The 15,196-nt window shown below is 43.0% G+C and overlaps 1 protein-coding gene across 1 annotated transcript in view; it reads left to right on the plus strand.

Annotated features, from left to right (window-relative positions):
- Nucleotides 1-12,642, plus strand: part of LOC122929741 (thymidine phosphorylase) — a 61,534-nt gene extending 48,892 nt beyond the window's left edge. Inside the window, exons 10-11 of the mRNA XM_044283414.1 lie at nucleotides 11,485-11,625; nucleotides 12,167-12,642. Of these exons, the coding sequence (XP_044139349.1) occupies nucleotides 11,485-11,625; nucleotides 12,167-12,360 (335 nt within the window). The 3' untranslated portion in view covers nucleotides 12,361-12,642. The remainder of the gene's footprint in view (nucleotides 1-11,484; nucleotides 11,626-12,166) is intronic.
- The last annotated feature ends 2,554 nt before the right edge of the window (nucleotides 12,643-15,196 follow it).

Consider the following 15,196-nt stretch of genomic DNA (forward strand, 5'->3'; position numbering starts at 1 on the left):
CATAGCACCATTTTAGTGCACGTCGGCAGGAAAAAAGCACAAGGGAAGGAAAAGAAGGGTTCTCACATGACACTGAGAGGAAGTGAGGGGAGGGATTGCGCTTATTGCCTCCCAGGCTGACAGACAGCCTGGATGAGCCAATCAGTGCTGCAGCAGGCAGAGCACCTCCGCCCTAGCAGAACGCCATTCTGTGCTGGGCTGTGAATGAGGATGGTTGGGTCTTACAGTGTCTGGCAGGAAAATGATCTTAGGGAGTCAGGGAGAGTAAGAAAAACTATTGAGGACAGTCAGAAATCAATCAAGCTTATTGCCAGGGAGAGTGAAGAGAAAGACTAGGATTCCAAAGAAGAATTGTGTGTGTTGTGTACAATAGAGAGAAGCAAGGCAGCTGACAGACAGGGAGAGAGGAGACAGGACCTGTGGCTGACTGTGCTGGTGCACCTCAAAAGCAGCTACCTACAAGCAAATACTTTCATTTTTCCCCTATTTTCAATTACTTTATTACTTAATAAAAAAAATGGGGGATAATGATGTCAGTAATAAATACATAAAACAAAAAACAAAAAGAAGGACCACATGTGAATCCAGTGTAACCTGGTAAACTGCACTTTAAAGTTAGCTAGTAATCTCCACAGAAATGCAGTCAAAACAAGTGTGCGGGTCTACAAAAACAAAAAGCTGGGCCAGTAGTATGTAACGGTGTGGGAGAAAAATGGTAATAAGCTAGACCTGGCTGAAATTAAATCGGCTACGGAGTAAACTAGCTATATATACCAACTACTGGTCAATTGTTACATGTAAACAGCCCAGGGGAAAAAAACCAAAGCCCCACTGCCTAACTAACTGCCCAGACTAAGACCTATCATTCCCACATATGGTATCTGAGAGGAGCTCGATGCATTTCTTCACTGGGATTCATCACACTGGTGATGTGTGGCAGCATATCGGCACTATGACGGCCGTTAAGCGGCTGCCGGTATAAATGGGGGATAGAGACACGCCCCCAGGAGGGACCGAGCGGATGTGCAGCCAATAGGGAGCCCGGCGGAGCGGATCAACTGCTAGTTCACCTGCCGGGATACCCATAGCTCCACACAGTAAATCCACATAGGTCCTATTCTAAAGTAAGTACAGGGGACTGAACCAGCAGTGAATATAATGCGGCAACAAGGAACAAACAAGGGGGGGAGAGAGAAATTATTTAAACTGGTGATCAAGGCATAATGAATTGCCGATGATGGCAAATATGAAACAACTAACAATTAATATACTATTAGTTATTATGGCCCCTGTGTGGGAACAATTTGGAAACAAACCCATATAAGAGGCTGTAAATGTCGTTGTGCTATTTGATACAAATAACATACACCAGGTGGCCAAGATGTAAATTGTCACCTATAGTGAATAAAAGGTGCCAACTGTTGTTGTAAATATTATGTAAGGGGCATGTCAAAACCAATATGTCAAGTGACCCATTGCCATAAGACATAGAAAATGGGTCACCAAACAAAAGCACCAATTATCACTAATGACAGTTGATAAGAACAATCGTATTTTGCACATTGATGTAAAAAATACAAAGCATCCAATAATCAGTCAAACAATAATGTATGGTGCTGGTTACAGAAAAAACAGACCAGAGCAATTTATTGATCAATGAAACACGCATAAGAGATATGATCATTGAGTCCCGACGGGCGGACTGTACCAATGTGCAGCCAATGGGGAGCCCGGCGGGGCGAATCAATCGCTCGTTCACCCGCCGGCTCCCCATTGGCTGCACATCCGCTCAGTCCGTCCTGGGGGCGTGTCTATATCCCCCATTTATACCGGCGTTCCGGTGGCTGCTTCACGGCTATCATAGCGCCGATACAATTTAACCACCTCCGGACCGCCTAACACGCCGATGCGTCCGGAAGGTGGTTGCTTTTCTCCTCCTGGACGCATATACGCGTCATCTCGCGAGACGCGAGATTTCCTGTGAACGCGCGCACACAGGCGCGCGCGCTCACAGGAACGGAAGGTAAGCGAGTGGATCTCCAGCATGCCAGCGGCGATCGTTCACTGGCAGGCTGGAGATCCGAATTTTTTAACCCCTAACAGGTATATTAGACGCTGTTTTCATAACAGCGTCTAATATACCTCCTACCTGGTCCTCTGGTGGTCCCTTTTGTTAGGATCGACCACCAGAGGACTCAGGTAGGTCAGTACAGTCGCACCAAACACTACACTACACTACACCCCCCCCCCCCCGTCACTTATTAACCCCTTATAAACCCCTGATCACCCATGATCACCCCATATAAACTCCCTGATCACCCCCCTGTCATTGATCACCGCCCTGTCATTGATCACCCCCCTGTCAGGCTCCGTTCAGACGTCCGTATGATTTTTACGGATCCACGGATACATGGATCGGATCCGCAAAACGCATACGGACGTCTAAATGGAGCCTTACAGGGGGGTGATCAATGACAGGCGGGTGATCACCCATATACACTCCCTGATCACCCCCTGTCATTGATCACCCCCCTGTCATTGATCACCCCCCTGTAAGGCTCCATTCAGACGTCCGCATGATTTTTACGGATCCATGGATACATGGATCGGATCCGCAAAAACACATGCGGACGTCTGAATGGAGCCTTACAGGGGGGTGATCACCCATATACACTCCCTGATCACCCCCTGTCATTGATCACCCCCCTGTAAGGCTCCATTCAGACGTCCGCATGATTTTTACGGATCCATGGATACATGGATCGGATCCACAAAACACATGCGGACGTCTGAATGGAGCCTTACAGGGGGTGATCAATGACAGGCGGGTGATCACCCATATACACTCCCTGATCACCCCCCTGTCATTGATCACCCCCCTGTAAGGCTCCATTCAGACGTCCGCATGTTTTTTGTGGATCCGATCCATGTATCCATGGATCCCTAAAAAATCATGCGGATGTCTGAATGGAGCCTTACAGGGGGGGTGATCAGTGACAGGGGGGTGATCACCCTGATCACCCTGATCACCCCCTGTCATTGATAACCCCCCTGTAAGGCTCCATTCAGACGTCCGCATGTTTTTTGTGGATCCGATCCATGTATCCATGGATCCGTAAAAAATCATGCGGATGTCTGAATGGAGCCTTACAGGGGGTGTGATCAGTGACAGGGGGGTGATCACCCTGATCACCCCCTGTCATTGATAACCCCCCTGTAAGGCTCCATTCAGACGTCCGCATGTTTTTTGTGGATCCGATCCATGTATCCATGGATCCGTAAAAAATCATGCGGATGTCTGAATGGAGCCTTACAGGGGGTGTGATCAGTGACAGGGGGGTGATCACCCTGATCACCCTGATCACCCCCTGTCATTGATAACCCCCCTGTAAGGCTCCATTTAGACGTCCGCATGTTTTTTGTGGATCCGATCCATGTATCCATGGATCCGTAAAAAATCATGCGGATGTCTGAATGGAGCCTTACAGGGGGTGTGATCAGTGACAGGGGGGTGATCACCCTGATCACCCCCTGTCATTGATAACCCCCCTGTAAGGCTCCATTCAGACGTCCGCATGTTTTTTGTGGATCCGATCCATGTATACATGGATCCGTAAAAAATCATGCGGATGTCTGAATGGAGCCTTACAGGGGGTGTGATCAGTGACAGGGGGGTGATCACCCTGATCACCCCCTGTCATTGATAACCCCCCTGTAAGGCTCCATTCAGACGTCCGCATGTTTTTTGTGGATCCGATCCATGTATCCATGGATCCGTAAAAAATCATGCGGATGTCTGAATGGAGCCTTACAGGGGGTGTGATCAGTGACAGGGGGGTGATCACCCTGATCACCCCCTGTCATTGATAACCCCCCTGTAAGGCTCCATTCAGACGTCCGCATGTTTTTTGTGGATCCGATCCATGTATCCATGGATCCGTAAAAAATCATGCGGATGTCTGAATGGAGCCTTACAGGGGGTGTGATCAGTGACAGGGGGGTGATCACCCTGATCACCCCCTGTCATTGATAACCCCCCTGTAAGGCTCCATTCAGACGTCCGCATGTTTTTTGTGGATCCGATCCATGTATCCATGGATCCGTAAAAAATCATGCGGATGTCTGAATGGAGCCTTACAGGGGGTGTGATCAGTGACAGGGGGGTGATCACCCTGATCACCCCCTGTCATTGATAACCCCCCTGTAAGGCTCCATTCAGACGTCCGCATGTGTTTTGCGGATCCGATCCATGGATCCGTAAAAATTATACGGACGTCTGAATGGAGCCTTACCAGGGGGGTGATCAATGACAGGGGGGTGATCCGGGAGTCTATATGGGTGATCACCCCCCTGTCATTGATCACCCCCCCTGTCATTGATCACCCCCCTGTCATTGATCACCCCCCCTGTCATTGATCACCCCCCCCCCCCCCCTGTAAGGCTAAATTCAGACATTTTTTTTGGCACAAGTTAGCGGAAATTTTTTTTTGGTTTTTGTTTTTTCTTACAAAGTCTCATATTCCACTAACTTGTGTCAAAAAATAAAATCTCCCATGGACGCACCATACCCCTCACGGAATCCAAATGCGTAAACATTTTTAGACATTTATATTCCAGACTTCTTCTCACGCTTTAGGGCCCCTAAAAAGCCAGGGCAGTATAAATACCCCACATGTGACCCCATTTTGGAAAGAAGACACCCCAAGGTATTTGCTGAGGGGCATATTGAGTCCATGAAAGATTGAAATTTTTGTCCTAAGTTAGCGGAAAGTGAGACTTTGTGAGAAAAAAACAAAAAAAATCAATTTCCGCTAACTTATGCAAAAAATAAAAAATTTCTAGGAACTCGCCAGGCCCCTCATTGAATACCTTGGGGTGTCTTCTTTCCAAAGTGGGGTCACATGTGGGGTATTTATACTGCCCTGGCTTTTTAGGGGCCCGAAAGTGTGAGAAGAAGTCTGGGATCCAAATGTCTAAAAATGCCCTCCTAAAAGGAATTTGGGCCCCTTTGCGCATCTAGGCTGCAAAAAAGTGTGACACATCTGGTATCGCCGTACTCAGGAGAAGTTGGGGAATGTGTTTTGGGGTGTCATTTTACATATACCCATGCTGGGTGAGAGAAATATCTTGGTCAAATGCCAACTTTGTATAAAAAAATAGGAAAAGTTGTCTTTTGCCAAGATATTTCTCTCACCCAGCATGGGTATATGTAAAATGACATCCCAAAACACATTCCCCAACTTCTCCTGAGTACGGCGATACCAGATGTGTGACACTTTTTTGCAGCCAAGGTGGGCAAAGGGGCACACATTCCAAAGTGCACCTTTCGGATTTCACAGGCCATTTTTTACAGATTTTGATTGCAAGGTACTTCTTACACATTTGGGCCCCTAAATTGCCAGGGCAGTATAACTACGCCACAAGTGACCCCATTTTGGAAAGAAGACACCCCAAGGTATTCCGTGAGGGGCACGGCGAGTTCCTCGAATTTTTTATTTTTTGTCACAAGTTAGCGGAAAATGATGATTTTTCTTTTTTTTTCTTTTTTCCTTACAAAGTCTCATATTCCACTAACTTGCGACAAAAAAAAAAAAATTCTAGGAACTCGCCATGCCCCTCACAGAATACCTTGGGGTGTCTTCTTTCCAAAATGGGGTCACTTGTGGCGTAGTTATACTGCCCTGGCAATTTAGGGGCCCAAATGTGTGCGAAGAACTTTGCAATCAAAATGTGTAAAAAATGACCGGTGAAATCCGAAAGGTGCACTTTGGAATATGTGCCCCTTTGCCCACCTTGGCAGCAAAAAAGTGTCACACATCTGGTATCGCCGTACTCAGGAGAAGTTGGGGAATGTGTTTTGGGGTGTCATTTTACATATACCCATGCTGGGTGAGAAAAATATCTTGGTCAAATGCCAACTTTGTATAAAAAAATGGGAAAAGTTGTCTTTTGCCAAGATATTTCTCTCATCCAGCATGGGTATATGTAAAATGACACCCCAAAACACATTGCCCAACTTCTCCTGAGTACGGCGATACCAGATGTGTGACACTTTTTTGCTGCCAAGGTGGGCAAAGGGGCACATATTCCAAAGTGCACCTTTCGGATTTCACCGGTCATTTTTTACACATTTTGATTGCAAAGTTCTTCGCACACATTTGGGCCCCTAAATTGCCAGGGCAGTATAACTACGCCACAAGTGACCCCATTTTGGAAAGAAGACACCCCAAGGTATTCCGTGAGGGGCATGGCGAGTTCCTAGAATTTTTTATTTTTTGTCGCAAGTTAGTGGAATATGAGACTTTGTAAGGAAAAAAGAGAAAAAAAAAAAAATCATCATTTTCCGCTAACTTGTGACAAAAAATAAAAAATTCTAGGAACTCGCCATGCCCCTCACGGAATACCTTGGGGTGTCTTCTTTCCAAAATGGGGTCACTTGTGGCGTAGTTATACTGCCCTGGCAATTTAGGGGCCCAAATGTGTAAGAAGTACCTTGCAATCAAAATGTGTAAAAAATGGCCTGCAAAATCTGAAAGGTGCACTTTGGAATATGTGCCCCTTTGCCCACCTTGGCAGCAAAAAAGTGTGACACATCTGGTATCGCCGTACTCAGGAGAAGTTGGGGAATGTGTTTTGGGGTGTCATTTTACATATACCCATGCTGGATGAGAGAAATATCTTGGCAAAAGACAACTTTTCCCATTTTTTTATACAAAGTTGGCATTTGACCAAGATATTTTTCTCACCCAGCATGGGTATATGTAAAATGACACCCCAAAACACATTCCCCAACTTCTCCTGAGTACGGCGATACCAGATGTGTCACACTTTTTTGCTGCCAAGGTGGGCAAAGGGGCACATATTCCAAAGTGCACCTTTTGGATTTCACCGGTCATTTTTTACACATTTTGATTGCAAAGTTCTTCTCACACATTTGGGCCCCTAAATTGCCAGGGCAGTATAACTACGCCACAAGTGACCCCATTTTGGAAAGAAGACACCCCAAGGTATTCCGTGAGGGGCATGGCGAGTTCCTAGAATTTTTTATTTTTTGTCGCAAGTTAGTGGAATATGAGACTTTGTAAGAAAAATAAAAAAAATAAAAATCATCATCATTTTCTGCTAACTTGTGACAAAAAATAAAAAGTTCTATGAACTCACTATGCCCATCAGCGAATACCTTAGGGTGTCTACTTTCCGAAATGGGGTCATTTGTGGGGGTTTTCTACTGTCTGGGCATTGTAGAACCTCAGGAATCATGACAGGTGCTCAGAAAGTCAGAGCTGTTTCAAAAAGCGGAAATTCACATTTTTGTACCATAGTTTGTAAATGCTATAACTTTTACCCAAACCATTTTTTTTTTGCCCAAACATTTTTTTTTATCAAAGACATGTAGAACAATAAATTTGGCGAAAAATTTATATATGGATGTCGTTTTTTTTGCAAAATTTTACAGCTGAAAGTGAAAAATGTCATTTTTTTGCAAAAAAATCGTTACATTTTGATTAATAACAAAAAAAGTAAAAATGTCAGCAGCAATAAAATACCACCAAATGAAAGCTCCATTAGTGAGAAGAAAAGGAGGTAAAATTCATTTGGGTGGTAAGTTGCATGACCGAGCGATAAACGGTGAAAGGAGTGTAGTGCCGAAGTGTAAAAAGTGCTCTGGTCATGAAGGGGGTTTCACCTAGCGGGGCTGAAGTGGTTAATTAAGCTGCATGTATACTGTACGTGATTACAGCAACAATTAGGCTTGAGCAAATAGAGCTTTAAATCATAGATCCGAAAGTCGATTAGTTAGAAAACTTTGTTGGTAATTCATACAAAAATGAAAAAAGAGAGATAACAAGTTTTCCTAAAAATGATGAGCCCTGGGAGGCTAGAGGGAGTTATATATTAACTTTCAGGGCAATTGGAGAAACTTTGGTTCAGCCAAAACCAATTCGGGTGTCTGAACCAAACTTTTTCAGAAATTCTGCGAACCGGACCTGAAACGAATCTCTAATTCTTACCTTAAATAATCCCAAGGTATCTTGACCTTGAGGGAGCAAAACAGCCCTAAACCTCGATGGTTCCTTCACAATTGAAATTAGGTTTTGGTGCTGGTTTGCAGTTTTTTTACCCTCCAAAAAAAGTTCCACTTTGGTCTCATCTGTCCATAGAACAATTTCCCAGAAGCATTGTGGTCTTAGAGGCACTCTTCTCTAGGTTTTTTACTGTTACTCTTGTGTTCTTGGGAGCGTTCTTAACAGTATGTCCACTCCTTAGGAGAGCAGCAACCATTCTGAATTTTCAACTGTTCTTGATCATTTCTCCTTTGTAGGCGCATCTTTTGGAGTCTTCTAAAAGTTCAGAATATTAGTCAGTAATCTGTCCTCTCAGCTAGAAGCTTTGCACAGAGCGGACACAGACAGGAGCAGTGATGTGTGCTCTGGCTAATACAGTGCCTGCTGTGACCACCATTCCAGCAGTACAAGAGAATTCGTACACTCCATACTTTTTGTTGCAACTGTATGTAAATTAAGCTTTTTATGGGATTCTGACAACCAGAAAACCATCTAAAGCTTTATAAATTAAATTTAAAAAAATTGTATTATGCTGAAATAATTTGGATTTAGTCCTCTGCTGCTCTGGTACTTCCTGTACCATACTGACATTGACTGTTTGACAGCTAGTTTCTGGTCGCCATACTGTTGTAGCAGTCTTTGTACAAGGAAGTAAAGAGTGCAAAAGTGAAAAACAGAGCTGAATTTTAACCATGTAAATGTACGTCCTATATTGGTATCCATTAAGACTCCAGTACGTACAGTAACTTCATGGTGATCGCAGAGTCACCTCTGCAGCCAGTGGCTGGCATAGCAGGCAGTCCAAGCCATTTCCTGTGTGTCAAGCTCGGGACCAGGAAGTGGAGAGACGCCATAGCACCATCAAAAGGACAATGGTAGGGTATCAGTGAAGGTATTATTTTAATTTTAAAGGGAATCTGTCAGTAGTTTTGAGCATGTTAAACTACTAAGAGCATTAGGGAAGGGCTTGGGCGATCCACACTCCTAAAGAAAAATTGGAAGATAATGTGCTGTTTTTGCCTCTAACTAACTCATCCTTTTGTGAAGAGATTTTTTGTAATCAGGAGTTGTGTGAATGTGAACTCTATAGTGGGGATTTCCTATTGGTAGATATTGAGTACCTATCCTCAGAATCAGGGGTGTACCTAGCCTTTCTACTGCCTGAGGTGAAAATTGAAACAACCTAACCCCTTCCCTCCTAACTTTACATATATCACTACAAAACATACAGGGTAATACAGTTCCTCATACCTCTTACATCCAGTGACGTCTCCTTTGATAAAGATGTACTCTTTCTTCATCTTCTCTATTCAGACCAGACCACCATGATGATTTCTCATTTATCTCTCGTCTCTGCAGTTTGATAAAGAAAATATCTTAGTTTCCTACTTTTCCATCATCCTCCCATCTTCTGGACAAATCATCCTACCACCCCCCATACTGTGCCACTGTGTTCCCCAATATTATACTGCAGAAACAGATAAACCCACTAAAAAATACTAGTACCATGCAGATAGTGGCCTTCAGTAATTATTGGCACGCAGTGCCCTAAAATAACTGCGCCCAGCAAATAGTGTCCCTGCCACTTATAGGGTAAACATAATGTCCCCCAAAAACAATTGTGCTAAGTTGATATTGTGCCAGGGCGCCCCCACAGTAATAGTTCTCCCGAAAGTCCAACCAATAGCAATAATTCTCTGCTAGAGTACACCTGGTAGTAATAGTGCTCCTACAGTATCCCCAACATGTCCCCACTGTGCCCCAGAAGTAATAATTCTCCCATAGTGCCCATACTAGTAATCATGTTCCCCATAGTCCCCCAGTAATATTAAAGCCCACCAATATGCCCCCTAGTAGTAATAATTCTCCTTATGTGACAGTAGAAAAATGCCCCCTTATGATGTGTACCAGTGCAAAAAATATCCCCTTTTAATGCTCCCAGTTCCCATAGTGCCCCCATAATGTGTGCCAGTATAAAATACCCCTATATAATGCCTCCAAGTCAATGCCCCCATGGTGCTCCTCTCCCCCCTTCCTCCTAGTGTCCCCATAATGTAGCAGTATAACATTGTCCTCAGTAGATGCCCCCATAGTACTTCTCTCTCCCCTTCCCCATAGTGCCCCTATAATGCGTGCCAGTATAAAATACCCCTATATAATGCCTCCAAGTCAATGCCCCCATAGTTCTCCTCTCCCCCCTTCCCCATAGTGCCCCCACAATGTGCCAGTAATAAAATGCCTCTATATAGTGCCCCCAGTAAATTTCCCCATAGTGGTTCTATCCCCCCTTCCTCATAGTGCCCCCATAATATACCAGTATAAAATGCCCCTATATAGTGCCTGAAGTCTATCAGAGGAATGAGGAAGGGAGACGCCTCTGCCCCGCAGCACAGCCATCTGTATCGCTGTCCTGAGGATGGCGACTGAGATGAGCGCTTCCACAATGGAAGCGCTCATCTCCCACTGCTCCCCACTTGTCACCAGGGCCACGCTGCCTGATGTGATCGCCTCGCCTTGCCTAGTTGGCAGTGCGGCTCTGCTCAGAATAGATCATCAATATCGTTTTTGTGGGATTGGTGGGTGTCTGACATCCAGTCCCCGAACTGATCACCTACTTTTGGCAGCTGCCCAAGTGCCCATGTCAGGAACAAAATAGTGAATGGCACTGGAAGAAGAAGGCTTCTTTCACTGTGTAGTGAGTGGGAGCTGGGCTACAGGATGTAGGAACTTTCTGCTTCCAGCCTTATCCACTGTTTGACATCTAGCACCTCCACCGATCATCTGTTTGCACCAAAAATAAGACATCCGCAATTTGATATTGATGCCCGATCCTGAGCATAAATCATCAGTATGTGCAGACTGACAATTGTGTCACAACATATTCTACATTTTCAAACCAGCATCTGGATCTGAATACTTTTGTAATTCCATGTAATAAAAATGTTGTATAGCCAGTGAGCTATTCAATAGAACGTATATGTATAGCGCCACCTGCTGCTTGCTCTTTTCCTTATTTTTTATCTGTCTCACTGAACTGGTTGAACGTGCTCAATCTGCCACCAGCCATATCTTCTGTTAGAAGCTGTGGTAGTTACGGGGCGGGGAGGGGAGGGGGGCTATAGCAGAAAGGACACACCATCTTAGCTGACAGGCTGAAGATAATCTAGCAGAGCAATTGGAGCAGTGATTTAATGTTTTTTTACATCAATCATGGAATGACCCCTTTAAGGAACCCTGCCTGGCAGAACAAATGTTCATATGCACACTACTCCTGACAATAAAAAACACCTCCACAAAGGTAGAATTAGTTAGAGGCAACAACAGCACAAATGTTATCTTCCAATTTGAGTACAAATTACAGTATTTGATATGGATATGACAAATGAATTGTCTAATTTTATTATATACATATATCTAGGTACGGTGCAGTTAATCCAAGCCAGACCGATTGCCGAAATACTGAACGCTCTTGGGGCTGGGAGGAAGAAAGCAACAGATGTAATTAACCATAATGTTGGAGCAGAACTGCTTGTGAGAGTCGGACAGCAAGTAAAGACAGGTAAAACATGTGCTATGTATAGTCTATTGCTACTAGCAGTTGTGTTAAAGTGGTAACATGCCGTATTCTGGTGTGACTGTTGCTAGTGGTGTGTCGTGATGATGTGCTACTAATTCTGAGGCCTCATGCACACCACTGTATGCATTTTGCGATCTGCACACTGTGAATCCACAAAATACAGATAGCGCCCATGTGCATCCTGCCATTTCTGCTGGCCCAAAATGGACAAGGACTGTTTTTTGGCAGGATGGACATGCGGGCATACAGATTTTTTTAATGCTTCTTTAAAATTAAGTTGTCAACATCCAATCTGCATATAAATGCGAATCAGATGCGGAACAAAAATACGGTTGTGTGCATGAGGTCTAATTCAGAGATTAAGTTGGTAGTTGGAGAAAGAGAGGAGCTAAAGAGCAACTAACTGCTGTACTTTTAATTTGTCTGCATTTGTATAATATTGTAATAATGCAAGCCTCCATCCTACTCTGATAAAATGAATAAATACTTACAGTATATTATCTAACACTCTTCCTCATGACAGGCGATCCATGGATACGGGTTCATTATGAGAAACCACTTCTTCAAGACACACAACGACAGGTCCTTCAGAATGCTCTTTGCATTTTACACCAACCTGCCTTTATCCCTCCGTCTCTTATTAGGGATGTTATTTATGGTAAATTTAAGAAGGAAGAGAATGGAGAAACTGTACTCCGGGAGGGGGAGATCAGCTGAGTGTCAATTTACAACTGTATCTTATTCATGTCATTTTATAATAGAAGCTTAATATATAAAATTATATTAAAGTGAAACTCCAGGTAAATTTCCATATTTGGTTGAAATGTAACATACTAGGGCCATCAACCCTTTTTACCTTGGTCTCTAACTGTTCTGTACACCATGGGGGTCATTTATTAACCCCTTAAGGACTCAGCCCTATTTCACCTTAAGGACTTGGCCATTTTTTGCAAATCTGACCAGTGTCCCTTTAAGTGCTCATAACTTTAAAACACTGACTTATCCAGGCCATTCTGAGATTGTTTTTTCGTCACATATTGTACTTCATGACACTGGTAAAATGAAGTCAAAAAAATTATTTTTTTTGCATAAAAAAATACCTAATTTACAAAAAATTTGGAAAAATTTGCAAATTTCAAAGTTTCAGTTTCTCTACTTCTGTAATACATAGTAATACCCCCAAAAATTGTGATGACTTTACATTCCCCATATGTCTACTTCAGGTTGGAATTATTTTGGGAATGATATTTTATTTTTTGGGGATGTTACAAGTTTTAGAACTTTAGAAGCAAATATTGAAATTTTTCAGAAATTTACAAAAACCCAATTTTTAGGGACCACTACAGCTCTGAAGTCACTTTGCGAGGCTTACATAATAGAAACCACCCAAAAATGACCCCATTCTATAAACTACACCCCTCAAGGTATTCAAAACTGATTTTACAAACTTTGTTAACCCTTTAGGTGTTGCACAAGAGTTATTGGCAAATGGGGATGAAATTTGAGAATTTCATTTTTTTGCCTAATTTTCCATTTTAACCCATTTTTTCCACTAACAAAGCAAGGGTTAACAGCCAAACAAGACTGTATCTTTATTGCCCTGACTCTGCCGTTTACAGAAACACCCCATATGTGGCCGTAAACTACTGTACGGCCACACAGCGGGGCATAGAGTGAAAGGTGCGCCGTTTGGTTTTTGGAAGCCAGATTTTGCTGGACTGGTTTTTTGACACCATGTCCCATTTGAAGCCCCCTGATGCACCCCTAGAGTAGAAACTCCCTAAAAGTGACCCCATCTAAGAAACTACACCCCTCAAGGTATTCAAAACTGATTTTTAAAACTTTGTTAACCCTTTAGGTGTTGCACAAGATATAATGGAAAATAGAGATACAATTTCAAAATTTCACTTTTTTGGCAGATTTTCCATTTTAATATATTTTTTCAAGTAACAAAGCAAGGGTTAACAGCCAAACAAAACTCATTATTTATGGCCCTGATTCTGTAGTTTACAGAAACACCCCATATGTGGTCGTAAACTGCTGTACGGGCACACGGCAGGGCGCAGAAGGAAAGGAATGCCATACGGTTTTTGGAAGGCAGATTTTGCTGGACTGTTTTTTTTACACCATGTCCCATTTGAAGCCCCCCCTGATGCACCCCTAGAGTAGAAACTCCAAAAAAGTTACCCCATTTTAGAAACTACGGGATAAGGTGGCAGTTTTCTTGGTACTAGTTTAGGGTACATACGATTTTTGGTTGCTCTATATTATACTTTTTGTGCGGCAAGGTAACAAGAAATAGCTTTTTTGGCACCGTTTTTTTTTTTTGTTATTTACAACATTCATCTGAAAGGTTAGATCATGTGGTAATTTTATAGAGCAGGTTGTCACGGACGCGGCGATACCTAATATGTATACTTTTTTTTTATTTATGTAAGTTTTACACAATGATTTCATTGTTAAAACAAAAAAAGTTTTAGTTTCTCCATAGTCTAAGAGCCATAGTTTTTTCAGTTTTTGGGCGATTATCTTATGTAGGGTCTCATTTTTTGCGGGATGAGATGGCTGTTTTATTGGCACTATTTTGGGGTGCATATGACTTTTTGATCGCTTGCTATTGCACTTTTTGTGACGTAAGATGACAAAAAATTGCTTTTTTTAAACCGTTTTTATTTTTATTTTTTTACGGTGGTCACGTGAGGGGTTAACTCATGGGATATTTTTATAGAGCCGGTCGATACGGACACGGCGATACCTAATATGTATACTTTTTTTTATTTATGTAAGTTTTACACAATGATTTAATTTTTGAAACAAAAAAAATGATGTTTTAGTGTTTCCATAGTCTAAGAGCCATAGTTTTTTCAGTTTTTGGGCGATAATCTTGGGTAGGGTCTCATTTTTTGCGGGATGAGATGCCGGTTTGATTGGCACTATTTTGGCGTACATGCAACTTTTTTGATCACTTTTATTACCTTTTTTGGGAAGTAAGGTGGGCAAAATTTAAATTTTCTCATAGTTTGTATTTTTTTATTTTTATGGCGTTCACCGTGCGGGGAAAGTAACATGACCGTTTTATAGATCAGGTCGTTACGGACGCGGCGATACCAAACATGTGTAGGGAATTTTATTTTTTTCATTTTTAATTAGTGATAAATGTGTTTTTTGATTTTCAAATTTTTTTCACTTTTTCTTACTTTTTTTTTGACCCAGACCCACTTGGTTCTTGAAGATCCAGTGGGTCTGGTGTCTGCATAATACAGTACAGAACCTATATAGGGTTCTGCACTGTATTTTACTTACACTGAATAGATCTATGCTTTCCGTTTGCCACAACTTCGCAGACGGGGAAGGGTAAGGACTGGGGCTTCGGGGGGCTGTCTGGGGGCTCTCTCCCTCTCCCATCGGGGGGCTGCAAAGGCACAGCAGCCCCCCGATGGGAGAGGGAGGGAGCCGCATCTTACTGTTAACTCTTTCCATACAGTGGTCCGTACGGACCGCTGTATGGAAAGGGTTAAACGGCTGACATCCATTCACAGATGTCAGCCGTTTA

The sequence above is a fragment of the Bufo gargarizans genome, chromosome 2 (genome assembly GCF_014858855.1).
Source record: "Bufo gargarizans isolate SCDJY-AF-19 chromosome 2, ASM1485885v1, whole genome shotgun sequence".
Classification (NCBI taxonomy): Eukaryota; Metazoa; Chordata; class Amphibia; order Anura; family Bufonidae; genus Bufo; species Bufo gargarizans.